The sequence below is a fragment of the Rhamphochromis sp. 'chilingali' genome, assembly GCF_963969265.1.
Source record: "Rhamphochromis sp. 'chilingali' genome assembly, chromosome: 22".
In the NCBI taxonomy this organism is placed as follows: Eukaryota; Metazoa; Chordata; class Actinopteri; order Cichliformes; family Cichlidae; genus Rhamphochromis; species Rhamphochromis sp. 'chilingali'.
This window is the reverse complement of record NC_137950.1, coordinates 27,088,268-27,103,910: the sequence shown is the minus strand read 5'-3', so window position 1 is coordinate 27,103,910 and position 15,643 is coordinate 27,088,268. Positions and strand designations below refer to the sequence as shown.

The following is a 15,643-nucleotide window of genomic DNA, read 5'->3' as shown; positions in this document are numbered from 1 at the left end:
ACTCACAGCAGTTGTTGCTGTCACGATTGAACTTGAGCTAATGCAGTAAAATGAGACACTCCAAGACCTGATGGTAGAGAGATGAACCAGAGCATGACCTTCAATGCAGACTGCAGAGTTCACAAGTTGCTTAGCGGTCACATTAGGGTCAACTTTTGAGATAAGGACGGTGAGGTACGTTGTCCTCCCATCATGGTGAATTGTATGTGTGGATTACATAGATTTATGTTTTATAAGACATTAAACCTGCAGTGTTCCGGTCAGAAACAGCACTGGACCATTTTTGTGTTTGGGCGTTTCGTCCAAGTGAAGCAATGAAAACTCACAACTGCATTTCTTAGCATGACAGGACAGGATGATCACACTGACGTGTTTAAGACGGGAAATTCACACACTTTAACTTTCAAAGAAATTGTGATGCATTAGTACAAACAAATAATTATTATAATTATAACAAATTAAATCAATTTCAGTGAAAGGTTTATGTGATATAAGCAGACAGGCGATGCAGGATGAATTATTCAGATTTATTTATTAATTAACTGATAAATTTAGATTGTCCAATTACTGTTGCTGCTAATTCCCTGATTAATACATTTCTTTAGATTTGTCAAATTTTTTGGTTAAATTGATTCATGAATAATTGATTGATCACTGATCAATTAATTATTGATCAGTGCAGCAATACAGGTTGCTACTATGCACCTGTATTTATAACTCAGGTTCATAGTAGCAACTCTTTTTAACCCAGCACAAGCTCTCTAAGAAGACGAGGAAAAACTCCTCAAAAACTTGAGAAGAAACCTCGGGAAAGGCAATTCAAAGAGAGATCCCCTTTCCACGGATTGCTGGGGGTGGGTGGGGTATTTTCCATTTATGGACAGAAACCATGTATGGAAAAGACAATACATGGAAGTTCCACTTCGATCTCGTGGTTTTTGTGGGGTGCCTCTACAGGGGCAGGACTGTAAAAATGACATAATTGTTAAAAACATACACAGATATGTGACATGGCTTCAGAATTTGACCAAATACTTCTCTGTTAGAGCTTATGCTCTGTAACCCTGTTGTGCTTGGAGTCGATAAGTCATTTGAACCAGGGATGATTTCGAAGTTCCTCTAGGGTGAGGCGGTCTTCATTTTTGGCTGCCAGGCAACCTAACAGAAAACTCTCGCAGTCTGTTTGGAAATATAATAGAGGGTGGGGTTCACGTTTGTCATACAAAAATCGATATGTGCGTTACCGATACAGATAACACATTAAACAGAATTTTCTGTTTTGTAACGCAAATCACGACAGGTTAACGAATTAACATCTGGCTTACTTTCTGAAATATCAGTACGCTTCGAATACATGTTCTTGGAAGAGGTGATGTTGTGTAACAGCCTATCCATCACTCTGCCCAGCTGCAAAACTGTGATGCAATCGGCTTTGGTGGCGTTAAACAGCAAGTTTAGAGCCGGTGATTTTCTCCCTAAAATCCAAAGAGAAATTATTAATGGTAAGAAATGAATGTGGACACAAGGCGTGTGGGCAGGCAAGAACATGTAAACAATGAGGCTGATGACCTACCATTTCTTCGAGTGACTGCTTCTGGTGTAAAAAAGACTCCACAGCCAAAATCAATGTATTTGACACGCGGACGTGCTAAACGTTCAGCTGAGTTTTCAATTATAATATTGTCTGTCTTAATGTCTTGATGGAAAACACCCTTGGAGTGCATTTCAGTGGCTGCATCTACCAACTGTCTCATTATGACCTGACAGACAAACGAAAGATACATTAAAACCATAAGATCTAAATTATTCATAAAAGACAAATATTTTATTCTTGCTACTCACTGACCTTAATGTCGCTCTCACAAATCCTTTCTCTTCTGTTTGACAGGTAAACGTCCAAGTCTATGTTGTTTTTGCCCCCTTCAAAGACCATAATAAGTTCTTTTTCTAAGTCATACCAGTCGAGTAAAACTGGGGTCACATTGCTGCTTGTAGCCTCTGGTCCTGCCCCCACTTTTATCAGCAATGCCACCTCCAGAGGAATCTTGGTCATTCTACCATTAAGAAGCTTTAGAAACAGAACATCCGGGTCAGTTGTCAAACATTAGGCTGTTTGAGGTACATGCTGCCCGAAAAACAACCGAAAAAGACAAACATCTCATACCATTGGCTGGCGGTAGAGCGACTTCTGAGGAACATGTTTTATTACCACCTGCATTAAAGAGAAAATGTGTTTGAGAAAAAGCACGTAGAGAACAGGATGAACTACAAGAAAACATGCGTAAAGTGCACACATAAGAAGCCATACTGGGAAGTTGTCTTCTCTACGTTTTCCAAAGAACACTTCCCCATACTGTCCTTCACCCAGCATATCCTGCTCGTCATATTTTTCTTCAAAGTCCTCTACAGAGAGACAAAACAAACACGGGGTTGTGATTAGTTGCATGTAGGAAAGCTGACATCGTCTCATTTTACACATTCGTACAGGCTCTGTTGGAAGCTTCCTAGTGATTACCAGATGGATGCCAGCTAAATTCTGAGAGCTTGGGAAGGGGCTCTCGTTTAAGGTGTGATTTGAACTTTTTCTTACCTGTAGTGTGACCGTTGTATGTGCTAGGTAAAGGATCATCTGTCTCATAGATGGAGTTGTTAGACTCCTCCTGTGAGCTTGATGTCCTCCTCTTTTTACTGCGTGGTTCTTTTGTTCCATCGCTGCTCTTTTGTTTGCTGCTCTTCTTTCTGGAAGCAGCTGCATAAACAAAAATCAATTAGACCTCTGAACTCCACACAGGCCTACAGATGATCAGAAACTATAAAACAAAAAATAATCTCTGTGAATGTCTCACTTACACTTCTCAAAGAAAACATGGCTGGGGCCTGGGGTTGGACTTTCGCTGTCCTTTCGTGTTTTGGAAGCTTTTTCCAATCTCTCTGTGGAACCATCTTTTCTTTTGGAGCTCTTGATTCGCCCATCTGACGTCCTGTCCTCTATCCTGAAGGACCAGGGCTCAGTGTGGCGTTCTGCAGTTTGTAAAAAAATCTGTTTGTTACTGCTGAATCAAAGCACCTGAAGTAAAAGCCTGTAATTTAAGATGAATTGACAGGTAAAGGAGACTTCACTCACCTAGATATTTACTTACACCCACAGCACGTGGCGTAGCAAAGGTCGGCCAAGATTTTGACGACATATCGGAAACTGGTTCAAAATTGTTCTCCCTGGACTAAACTCACTTTTAACTATTTGATTTTGTATGTAGTTGGAACTTTGAAAGGTCCCTTTTTAAAACTGTTTTGATGACATCACGGAACTTAACATTCTAATATATGCAAACTGTCTCTGCGTGGCTACACAACATCAAATTAAATCACAACAAAGGAGTAACAAGCAGGAGCAGTCTTACAGTATAGGTCACATGTTTGTCAGCATACAGAAGTGAAGTGAGCTATTCTGTTCATTTAGAAAAATTAACGCCTGCTTTATTAAAAGAAAACCAATAAATATAAAAATAAAAGAATGCAGGAATAGAGACAAAGCCCAGATGTCCAAGTTTTGCAATGGGACATGAAAGCAGCTCAGGGAAGTTGACAGTGAGAAATTTGTCTCAAAAGCTCACCATGCTATCTGTGTGTATGAGGTGAAGCACATACATGTAAGGTTCTGTAAACCAGCGAGAGAGATGTTACATGAAGTTTTAGACATTTCTACGCACAGAAAGGTTTTTGAACGAGAAGCTTATCCAATTCGTGGAGCTGAGCTTAATAAATAGTGATTATTTATGCACAATTTATTTAGGTTTGGATATATGCATTTGTAAAATTGTTATACATGTGGTTAAATTGCTTCGTATTTGTGCGTGGACTGAAGCACGCGTTTTTGAGTCCTCCAAGATTACACACAAATCACTGCACACATTTTTAAATTTGGTCATTCAGTGTCCCACTTGTCATTCTGGATAGCCCTGACCAACACCCAACGCACAATAATGTCACGAAAGCATATTTTTGGTGATTAGTATCCCATAGCTACTAACTGTTATCCTTAAGCTAGTAATTAGCATTAACTAACGTCCCGATGCTAGTAACAATCATCCTTTTTGTGCCAATCACCAATAATTAGCATTTCTAGGGTAAACCTTTTCCCAAACTATTAAAACTACCCATATGGCAAAGAAATAGAAAAAACTTATAAAAGACTTGCGTCAGCTTTAGCTTGCTAGTGAATCATATAAGGCTTAATATGATTTACTCATGGGGCAGCACGGTGGCATGGTGGTTAGCACTGTTGCTGCACAGCAAGAAGGTCCTGAGTTCAATTCCAACATCAGGCCGGGGTCTTTCTGTGTGGAGTTTGCATGTTCTCCCCGTGTTTGCGTGGGTTCTCTCCGGGTACTCCGGCTTCCTCCCACCGTCCAAAGACATGCAGCTTGTGGGGATAGGTTAATTGGATAACCCAAATTGTCACTAGGTATGAATGTGAGTGCGAATGGTTGTTTGTCCCTGTGTGTTAGCCTTGCGACAGACTGGCGACCTGTCCAGGGTGTACCCCGCCTCTTGCCCCATGACAGCTGGGATAGGCTCCAGCGCCCCCCGCGACCCTGAAAAGGATAAGCGGAAGTGAATGGATGGATGATTTACTCATGAAAGTGGCCACTTTCTCATTACTTTCATATATTGTTTTAGTAAGTATCCAAAACATACAAGTTTCATTTATATAAATGTTCAAGGGATCTTACATCTGTTTTCACTCTTGTATGCTTTTCATACAAGTTTCACACAAGACAGATACAAACCTTAGAAGATTTATATATATCTTTTCCATACTGACTGCATTTTTTTTTAATCCTGCCACCAGGGGAATGTTGGTCATTTTTCCCATTAAGAACATTCTGGTCAGTGTTCAAACATTACATGTACATGTTACAGGAAAAACAACAGGAAAAGACAAATCTCATCATTGGTAGGCAGTCGACTGCTGAGTAACATGTTTAACAACCTCCTGCATTATAGAGAAAATGTATTTTAGAAAAATCATGTACAAAATCGATGAACTAGAAGAACTGTAAAGTGAACAAATAAGAAGCCATACTTGCGTTTTCTAAAGATAGGCCAAAACCTTGCTGCATCCACCCCTTCATATTTTTATTCAAAGTCTTCTGCAGAGAGACAAAACAAACACGGGGTCGTGATTAGTAAAGCTGACATTGTCTTAGCTTAGAAGGGGCTCTCTCGTTGCAGATTTTAACAATCTCTTACCAATCCTGTGATAAAATGGAAAAATCCACACCGGGCATCGGTCTCATAGATGGAGTTGTTGGAGTCCTCCTGTGAGCTTGATGCCCTGCTCTTTTTATTGTGTAGTTCTTGTGTTCCATCACTGCTTGATTTTTATTTACTGGTCTTCTTTCTGAAAGCAGCTGCAAAAAAAAATATACATGTCTACAGATGATTATTTACTATAAATCAAAAAATAGTCACTTCAGTGTTGTCTGTCTGCCTTACCACTACATATTTCAAATACAACGAGGGTTTCTAGACAAAAACATGGCTGTGCCATGGGCTCCCCGGTGTCACCTATTGTAGCCAACCTTTACATGGAAGAAGTGGAAAGAAAGGCTCTTGGCTAAAGGGAGAGTACCCAGCCACTGGTACAGATATGTAGACGACATCTGGGTCAAAATCAAAACACAAGAAGTGGAATCCTTCACTGCGCACATTAACGCTGTGGATAAAAACATCAAGTTCACCAGGGAAGACACAAAGGACGACTGCTTGCCTTTCCTGGACTGCGCTGTGCACATTGAAGAGAACGGCAACCTCAACATTGAAGTTTACCGGAAGCCCACACACACGGACCAGTACCTCCTCTTTGACTCCCATCATCCTCTGGAACACAAACTTGGAGTCATTAGGACCCTACACCACCGGGCAGAACATGTTCCCTCTAAGCCTGAAGGGAAAAAGAAGGAACACACACGTGTAAAGGAAGCACTAAAAACATGTGGTTATCCTAACTGGGCGTTTATAAAGTCAGCAAAGATGCACAGAAAAGAAGACCAGACACCAGCGAGGGAGGATAAGAAGGACAGACGCAACAACATTGTCATCCCCTATGTAGCCGGTGTATCAGAAAAACTCAGGAGAGTTTTCTCCAAGCATGACATCCCGGTGCATTTCAGACCCAGCAACACGCTCAGACAGAAACTGGTTCACCCGAAAGACAAAACTCCTAAACACAAACTTAACAATGTGGTGTATGCTGTACAGTACAGCGAGGAATGCCCAGACCTCTACATTGGAGAGACCAAACAGCCACTTCACAAGCGCATGGCACAACACAGAAGAGCCACCTCCACAGCACAAGACTCAGAAGTCCATCTGCATCTTAAGGATAAAGGTCACTCTTTGAGGATGCCAGTGTTCACATTTTGGACAGAGAGGACAGATGGTTTGAAAGAGGAGTGAAAGAAGCATCTATGTCCACTGTGAGCGACCATCTTTGAACAGAGGCGGTGGTTTACGACACCAACTCTCTGCCATCTATAATCCAGTTCTGAGATCCTGTCACTACCCGATCTGTACCGGAAACCCGATCGGTACCCCGCATGCGCTAAAAGGTGTCTACTTCTGGTCGAAGCGTTTTACGATAGAACAGAGTATCTGTTAAGATGTTAAGAATAATAAGTATCTCTTAAAATGTTTCCAATAATGAAACATTTCAATATAATGTAGACAAAAACTAAAACTAAAAAGATAGTTACGGATCAGGACTCCCTGATCCTTACTGCGCATGTGAAAATTCTGACCATACAAATCGGGTCTACCCGATCCTTGCCACCTCCAGAGGAATCTTGGTCATTTCACCATTAACCCTAGAATACTATCGCTAAAAGTAGTAACACCATCACTAACGCCAGGTGATTTTATACCCAACAAAAAGTACTTCTCATCAAAATATGACAACACATGACAAATTAGAGTGGTCTTCTTTTTTTCTTCAACTGTGCCATGTCTAACAAAATGATGAGAATAAAAGAAAGAAAAATCTGTGTTGCTCTGGACTCCTCTGCAGAGCTGCAGTTTAAAAACTTTAAGCTGTGTTTAAAGTGTTTAAAAAACACTTTCTCCATAGCTTTCATCACTGGTAGATCTACAGTCTGAGGCTGGAGCCAAACAAACCTGCAATATTACAAAACCTGTTTTGATCAAGCTCACGAGCAGGATGAAGATTTGGGGAAGGAGGTACGGCTGCATGCAGGTTTACTGTAGCGGCTCAGTTCCATCAAAGGGTTTCCACTAATTTAAATATATTTAGCCAGCAGGGAGAAGCAGACTTACTTCTTTGTGCCTGCGTGTGATAAATCTTTCATGCCTTGCTCCAGAAAAACTACTTTGATACTCTGAGGTTGATGTGGAGTGTTGGATATGGAGCATCTCTTACTGCTCTCCTCATTGCTGTTGTGGTTTTCTGCTGTTTCAGGTTGGTTTTGACACCAGAAACCTTTTCATTAAAGGCTGAAAACGACCACATTGAAATGTCAGAATAAAACATTAAATATGCTTGTGAGAGTTTCCATGTTAGTGTAATTGTAATATATATATATTTACTTTATTTCTGCTGTAAATTTGGAGTTTTAAACAGAGCTGTATGAGAATTGACTCACTTTTGGAGGCAGCTTCAAGTGGCAACTAGAGGAACTGCAGTTTTTTGGCATTTGCGTTAGCTATTAAAAAACAAACAAACAAAAACACTTAAGCTAATGCTTGTTGATAATTGACTTTGGTTAATTGACTCATGTTGTTTGGATGAGCAGAGGTTCATAGCAAAGGCTGCAACCCACATCCTGCTCATTATGGGCAAAAATAGTCTGAGCATGCTCAAAATGTGCCCTTATAGCGGCCCTCTTCTCAAAACAATAACGTTATAGCTGTCTATAAAATCCTTCCTGGGTTACACTGTCTCCCAGGTGTTTCAGCTGCAGTACAAAGCAGCAGTGACCTGCTTCACTTCTTCACTTCTGTTGTCTAACTTTTCCTGGTTGCTGGTGAGGGGCCTGTATCTGCACACTGTGCTGCTCTTCAACTTCATTCAAACCAGGAAGCTGCTGTGGATGTTGGCTGGGGTCATTTTGGTCATTTTAAATAATTTCTTTGTCAGACACAAGATTAAAGAGTAAACAACCACAAATACTATTAATCATACTATGATCAGCATTAAAGCATTAAAGTGCTGATTATGTTCAAGCTTAAAATGAAGTTCCTGAATCTCGTGACCAAAATCACGAGTGTTCAGATTATCTTTCTTTTGTTTTATGGACCACAGATAAACTTTGTGATCTTCCTGAACATCAGCAGCATCAGTTTTCAGAAGATGAAGAGCACCCACGTGAACCAAAGTGAGATATGTGTGTACATGTTACATGGGGTTATTGATTATCTTAACATCTGTTTTGTAGCCCCCCCCCAACATGAGTGTTTTATATCTGTCTCCTGCTGATCTGCTGCCCTCTGTAGGAGACTCGTCCACTCTACTCGCCTCCTTATCCCTGTTTGGCTTCACCATGTTGTGTTCAGCACGTCACCATGGGTCCTTGACTCTACCTGGAGTTAGTTTTAAGCTCCTTCCAGGTAACGACCCAAAAAGTCCTAAAATATGTTGTCAGCTATTTACATTTTTCATGTTGTCTCAGGGTTTTACTGGAGTGTTGTACTGATTTCTAAATCGAGAGGTAACTTTGTTTTTTGCAAAAATGCATCTTCACAACATCAAGATTTGTCAAATGATCAGCAATAAAAAACATGACACTCTATTGATTGCATAAACGCAAAGAAAGACTAATGAGTATCGTGTGTTTTATAGCAACTTTGTATATTTTTATTCTTGGGGGGGCTAGCAGTCTAGTTCATTCATATTTTCATTCTTTTCATCATCTCTGTTTGTCTGAACTCGGAGTCAGCGAAGTGAAAAGGTCTCATTAGCAACTGCTTCATGTGTACACAGGCACGGACGCCCCATCAGAGACCTCAGGGGCCCCCAGGTACAAAGAAACAAAGGGCAGGCATGAATGGATAGGTGGAGGAGCCACACAGTAACCCTCTGATGAAATGAATTCCTCCTCTGCTCTCTGAGCCCGAGTTTGATGAGTGTGATAAAGTGAGACCATTCAGCACAGGGAGGGTTTAAAAAAGGTCTCCATGTTGAAAAAAGCATTCCCACCCTCCCCGTCTTCCTGTCTGAATGGCCTAACCCACATGGTTCACAGAGTGCCCTCCCCCCATGTGTATGTTGTCTTTTCCTATTATAGCGCAGAGTTATCCGGCTGCACGGCCGTAGGACTCTGGTGTTGGATGGCACCCGGCCTGTGCGTGTTTCTGGAACAGCTTTCATCAGAAAGACTTCACTCCTTCAGTCTGCACAGCCCTCAGAATGAATTCCACAGTGAATGTGAGCGATGAGCATACTGCTCATGACTTCATGTTTACGTCCGAATCTGTGGGAGAGGGACATCCTGGTGAGTAGAGGAGTGCTGCTCATCATGTGAGAAACTGCTTTGAGCGCTTCAGTGATCATTGATGGTTTTGAGGAATGCGCAGAAGCCTGATCGGTGCTGCATAAAGTCTACTTTCGTGGAGCCACACGGTGCTGATTTGCAGAGGAGGAATCCTGGACTGAGAAAACTTCCACTTTAGTTCCAATATAAGCAGAACTTGTGTTTTAAGCTGAACATCTGATGAGTCACTTTTTTGTCATGAATAATTTTTACATCTGCAGCTGCTGCTGGAGCCATTTTTGTGGTGCAGACATGTGACGTATGTTCTGTTAGGAAAAATGTGTCTTCGGCATAATATAAATTATGTCATTTATAAAGTAAATAGTGCAGCTTTGCATCTTTTCTTTAATTTTCTAACAAGTGCATGTTTAATGCACTGCAGATGTTTAGCTTAATCCCACCAGGAAGTGGTTGAAGAGCAGATTTAACCTCATCACACTTTGCATTTTTACAATTCTGCAGAACGCAACATGTGAGCATCATGTAAAATAATCAGGATAACAGCTAGATTTTATAACATCTTTGCTGATGTGTAAAAATGGTGCTGGTTCACAGATAATCCCTTATATCAGGTGAGTTTTGAAGACGTGTGCAGTGAAAGTGTCAGCAAATATAATTCATTTAAAATTACACATAAACATGTGCTTTAAATGTAAATGTGTAGTTAAAACAGCAGCAAACCAAACTTTACAGATGGGGAAAATCCATGTTTGTAATTTAAAAAAAACAAACAAACATGAAAGTTTCACCAACAATAAGCCGATAATATAATATTTCTACATTTTTAAGGGTGGTGTAAAAAATGTTCATCATAAAGCAGGAGAGTAAATTGAAGTTACAGAAGCTTCAGTGCCATAGTGCTGATACAGTTTGGGAGTGCTTTGATGATGGAGTTAGAGTGTACCGTGTCACGCTGGCGTGTATTCACCAAATCAAGGCTATTCATAGTCCTGTAACTGCCAGAGGGAACGGGGTGATATTTTCAGGCTCTGCCCAGATCAGGAATCTGGCATGTGCAGTAAAACGATCGCACGACAGACCGAACCAGCACACATGCAGATATTTATGCCTTTTAGACTTCTCCTTATTCTATTTTTTCCAGATAAGATATGTGACCAGATCAGTGATGCTGTGCTGGACGCTCACCTGAGGCAAGACCCTGATGCTAAGGTGGCTTGTGGTGAGTTTGAGTTTTTGTCCACCAGAGGGAAGCAACACACAGGGAAGAGGGACATTTAAGATGGATGCAAATGGTAATAGTGTCCATGACATTGGTTAAGTGAGACATTAAAAAAGGAGGGTGGGTTGCAAACAGGCTTGCATTTTCTTTTGACTGTAGTGGGAAAAAAATCGCCCATCAGAATATGTCATGTAATAAATGCAGGTGTGATAAGATAAAGCTTCCCACACCTCAGCATCTTTTGTTTGTATTTCTTTAAATTATATGTCTATTTTTAGTTTATGGAATGAAAAAGACGATATCGCTGGTTCTGCTGCAGGAAAACTCCGTGAAATATTCATTAACAGCAGTGATCCTGACAAAAGAACATCACTTCCCAAGCAATTCAATTCACTTTAATCCAGGACACCAGCAGTATTACATCAATAGTCAGGAAGGACATTCACATCTGATGGCATGAATACACATATGCAGTGTGATGTCCTGTGTGTGGATGAAACAGAGACGGTGTGTAAGACGGGCATGGTGCTGCTCTGTGGGGAGATCACGTCTCGAGCCAACGTGGACTACCAGAGAGTGGTGAGAGAAGTCATCCAGCATATTGGTTACGATGACTCGCAGAAAGGTGAGTGAAGTTTTTAACGTTTTGGCTGTAACTTCATCTACACTGGGATTCCAGGGAGGAGAAATGCTTTCAAACGAAAACATCCCTTTACTTCTTTTTCCTCTGTTTTTCCAAGGATTTGACTATAAGACCTGTAACGTGCTGGTAGCCCTGGAGCAGCAGTCACCTGACATCGCTCAGGGAGTTCATATCGATCGCACGGAGAGCGAAATCGGAGCTGGAGACCAGGTCATCTGAGCGCTTACATTTCAATTCTGGACTGAAACACCAGTTTTTTCTTCTTCAGAATATAAAGTGCTGCTCTTTGACTGTACTCGTGCTGCGTGGACAGGGTCTGATGTTTGGATACGCCACAGATGAGACAGAGGAGTGCATGCCCCTCACCATAGTCCTCGCCCACAAACTCAACGCTAAGATGGCCGAGCTGAGACGAAATGGGACGGTCCCCTGGCTCCGCCCAGACTCAAAGACACAGGTGAGGTCAGAGTAGAAAACTGTGTAGACATGCCTGAACCTGCAGTGTGAGGCAGCCAGGGTGGCATACTTAATGGCATGTTTGTTGTTGAGAAGAAAGCTGAAGATGCTTCCATGAATCCCCACGAATGAGGTCCAGCAGCCTTCATTCAACTCTTCATGTCAGCTTTGTTGGGCTCTGCTTTAACAGTGTTATTTGTGAAGTAGATTCAGTAGAAGTAGCTCCCTCGTGTGACACACCCGAGTCTCGTTAAATCAAAGTAAAAGGACTAAAAGTGGCAATGCATATTGTTTTGCTACAATAACATTAACATAATGTTCACCTTTCCGTAGGTAACAGTTCATTACGCCCAGGAAAATGGCGCTGTGATCCCCAAAAGAGTGCACACTGTGGTGATCTCCGTGCAGCACGATGATAACGTGTGTGTGGAGGAGCAGAAGAAGGTGCTGAAGGAAAAGGTCATCAAAGCCGTGGTGCCTTCACGCTACCTGGACGAGGACACCATCTATCACCTGCAGCCCAGCGGACGCTTTGTGATTGGAGGGCCGCAGGTAAAGAGCCGAGAACATTCGAAGTCCCCGAATACTGTTTACGTTGATGTCACGCAGCATGAGGATGCTGGCAGTGGCTTTTAGTGCACAGCTCAAGTATGATGGGGTTCAAATCTAATTTCATAGTTTCAAAGTTTAAAAACAAATAATGTAGTGAAGATCTTGCTTGCTTGTGTGCTGTGTGGATATAAATCTTTGTGATTTCTCTCAGGGTGATGCAGGAGTGACGGGCAGGAAAGTCATTGTGGACACGTACGGTGGTTGGGGGGCCCACGGGGGCGGAGCTTTCTCTGGAAAGGACTACACCAAGGTGGACCGCTCGGCCGCCTACGCTGCACGCTGGGTGGCAAAATCTCTGGTGAAGGCCCAGCTGTGCAGGCGGGTACTGGTGCAGGTGAGACCTCGTTCCAGTTTAATCTTCTCCAAAAGGTTTCTGAGATGTGTGCAGGATGAAAAGGCTCAGAAGTCTGTTTTCTGAGTCCTTTTATGTAAATCATTCTTTTGGATTTTTGTGGGACTTATTTTTCTACATATTTAAGGTGGAAGCTGTTATGCTTGTCATTACTTTGCGGTTCAAACCTTCTGCTTGTGAGGGGAAACAATCAAAAGGCTTAAATAGAGAGGGATGGTGGTGCACCAAGGTCCAATTAAAAGTAAATTAGAATGGTTTTAAACTGTGAATCAAGGAGTTAGTTTCTCCTTTTTTTGGACTTTATAAATAAATAATAATAAAATAATTGTGGAAAACCCAGCAGTACGTGGCACTATCACCAGTGGTATCACCATCATCACGGTGGTGATAAAACAACATGTTCATTAATCACATGCTGTGTTTTTCCAGGTGGCGTATGCGATTGGAGTGGCCCACCCGCTCTCCATCTCCCTGTTCACCTACGGCTCCTCTCCAAAGAGCGAGAAGGAGCTTCTGCAGATCGTCAATAAAAACTTTGACCTCAGACCTGGAGTCATAGTCAGGTCAGGGTTGCACCCACACCACCGCCTCAGTGTTTTATAATCTCTGTCCAAATCTGTTAGACTGTACTGAATCTATCTCGACTGCTTGCTGCTGCAGAGACCTGGACCTAAAGAGACCAATCTACCAGAAGACTGCATGCTACGGACACTTTGGCAGGAAGGAGTTTCCCTGGGAGGTCCCGAAGAACCTCAACTTCTAGTGTGTGTGTGTGTGTGTGTGTGTGTGTGTGTGTGTGTGTGGTGGAGTCCATATGGCCTTTGTTCATTGGTCTGAGTCTGAGGTGTGGGTGGGTCAGAGGTGTTCCAGCTGTAGGTGACAAAGTCCCTAAATGACAACTCTGAAGCATGAGAGATATTTACACTTTAAATCTAAACTGTTAAAGAAAAAAATAAACTGAGTGGATGACCAAATTTTAAAGGAGAAAAACCGTGCATGGGTCATGTCTTAAGCGTTTCAGTGAGTTTTTGAAGAGCCTGTGGGGATTCTGCACATGTTTGAGGTTTTCTCGCGCTCGTTTATGACTATTTCAGTGACAAACTCTGACAGTCAGCTAAACCTCTTTGAATAATTTTTATCACAAGCGTCTCAGTTTTGCCTGGATAAAAATGAACTTCCATCCACCCAATTAAGGGTCACTGGGGGGCTGGAGCCTTTTCCAGCTACTATAGGGCGAGAAGCACGGACAACACATTGAACTCACATTCACATCTATAGACAATTTAGAGTCACCCCGTAACCCAACTCTACTACCTGCATGTCTTTGGACTGTGGGAGAACGCCGCAGTATGCAGAGAGAACCCACGCAGACACAGGGAGAACGTGAAACAGCCAGATGGTGGATTTAACTCAAGACATTCGGGCTGTGAGGCCACCGTGCTCCCCTGTAAAGGAATTTATTTAACATGAACAACAACACACGTCTACCAAAGACGGATGACGTCAGAGGACATGGAAGTAGACAGTCTGAACTGCATCAGCTGATGACACCCTCACATCAGCTGATTTTTGTTTTTAAAAGACAACTTTAGAAGTCAAAATGACTCCGAAGCGTCTTTAAACCATACATAAAAACAATTTTTTTTAATCAACTTGCTATCAGGGGTGGGAAGGTGTACTAGTATCTGCTGCTCTTGGCACTTCCCAAGGTTTAGCCAACTTTCCCCTACATGGCTTGGATGTGGCATCCTGCTCCTGTTACATTGCATGGAAAACACCAAAATGATTTTGATGAGAGTTTGAGGTTAAAAGAACAGAAGCTGAATAATCTTAAAACTTTTCTGCAGGCTTCATGCAGTTTAGTACGATAACGTGAGGTTTTTAATGAGATGCAGACGACCAAAGATGAAATCCAAATGTCCCGAGAATGGCTTCATAGGTTAGCATTTATTAAAGTTTAAAGTTAAGATTTTTCTTCCTGCATGCTTACCAGAATATATATTTTTTTACTATCAGTGTAGAATTTTTTTGTTCGTTTGTTTTTCTGTTAGATACAGATGGGTACAAATTAGGGAAAAGAAACAAAACACTAAGTTACTTTGGCCACCGTGTGGCGCCAAAGGAGCTCCGATGCGCGTTGGTTTTGCTTCAGAACTCTGCAGGAGGGATGGAACAGTTCTTCTAAATGCCAGTCATCATTTTGGTCTTTTAATATGCGTTGATACAAAATTTCACAATTTCTGGTATTCATCTCATCAAACCAATATGTCTTCTGCATGGGAGCCTTTTCAGTTTCATCAGGATGGAAATGTTTATTCAATCAGAACAACTTTGTACTGATTTGCAGTGAAGCTTTCCTCTAAACAGACCTCGAGGATCTTTACAGTTTAAAGCTCAATAAACCTGAGTCAGTGGATTCCTGTATATCTAAAGCTAACCACAACCCGTTATGTGTGCACACACTGCATCATTTCATATTAACTGTTTTATTGTTTTACTTTCAGTGTACATTCTAAGAAATACAATTTGAATAAAGTATTTCCGCGTATGATGAAATTAAAGATGTTAAACATATCAATGTTTCACCGTCATAGTTTGGTCCCATTAAAGAGAAATTATACAGCATTTTTTTGGGCAATGAGCTGAAATGAGAAACAACAAAAGACAAAACAAAACTGAGCTTATCTGGGAAATATGAGAGAGCTACATGGGCAATGTTGCCTTAAACAGTTGCACCAAGTGTTGAAATTCAGCTTAGAATAACATTTACATCTTTAAGCTACTTTGATAGGAGAGGCTAGTTGTCGCACATGAAGCCCACCTGCTGTCTGATGTTTGTGGAAACCCTCATC

General features: G+C 41.6%; 2 protein-coding genes across 2 annotated transcripts; one reads left to right on the top strand and one right to left on the bottom strand.

Annotated features, from left to right (window-relative positions):
* Positions 1 to 1,087: 1,087 nt before the first annotated feature.
* On the bottom strand, positions 1,088 to 3,188 carry LOC308391011 (serine/threonine-protein kinase pim-1-like; the record flags this gene model as incomplete). The annotated part of the gene is made up of 9 exons (XM_080873425.1): positions 1,088 to 1,179; positions 1,326 to 1,475; positions 1,574 to 1,760; positions 1,847 to 2,068; positions 2,165 to 2,212; positions 2,309 to 2,403; positions 2,591 to 2,749; positions 2,851 to 3,021; positions 3,125 to 3,188. The coding sequence occupies 9 exons, from the start codon at positions 3,186 to 3,188 to the stop codon at positions 1,088 to 1,090; spliced, it is 1,188 nt and encodes a 395-aa protein (XP_080729551.1).
* A 6,098-nt stretch (positions 3,189 to 9,286) lies between these two features.
* Positions 9,287 to 13,589, top strand: LOC308391408 (S-adenosylmethionine synthase-like). The gene is made up of 9 exons (XM_080874040.1): positions 9,287 to 9,509; positions 10,651 to 10,728; positions 11,231 to 11,353; positions 11,469 to 11,581; positions 11,685 to 11,828; positions 12,161 to 12,379; positions 12,591 to 12,773; positions 13,221 to 13,354; positions 13,452 to 13,589. Exons 1-9 carry the CDS (start codon positions 9,425 to 9,427, stop codon positions 13,552 to 13,554), a joined length of 1,182 nt encoding a protein of 393 aa, XP_080730166.1. The 5' UTR covers positions 9,287 to 9,424; the 3' UTR covers positions 13,555 to 13,589.
* The last annotated feature ends 2,054 nt before the right edge of the window (positions 13,590 to 15,643 follow it).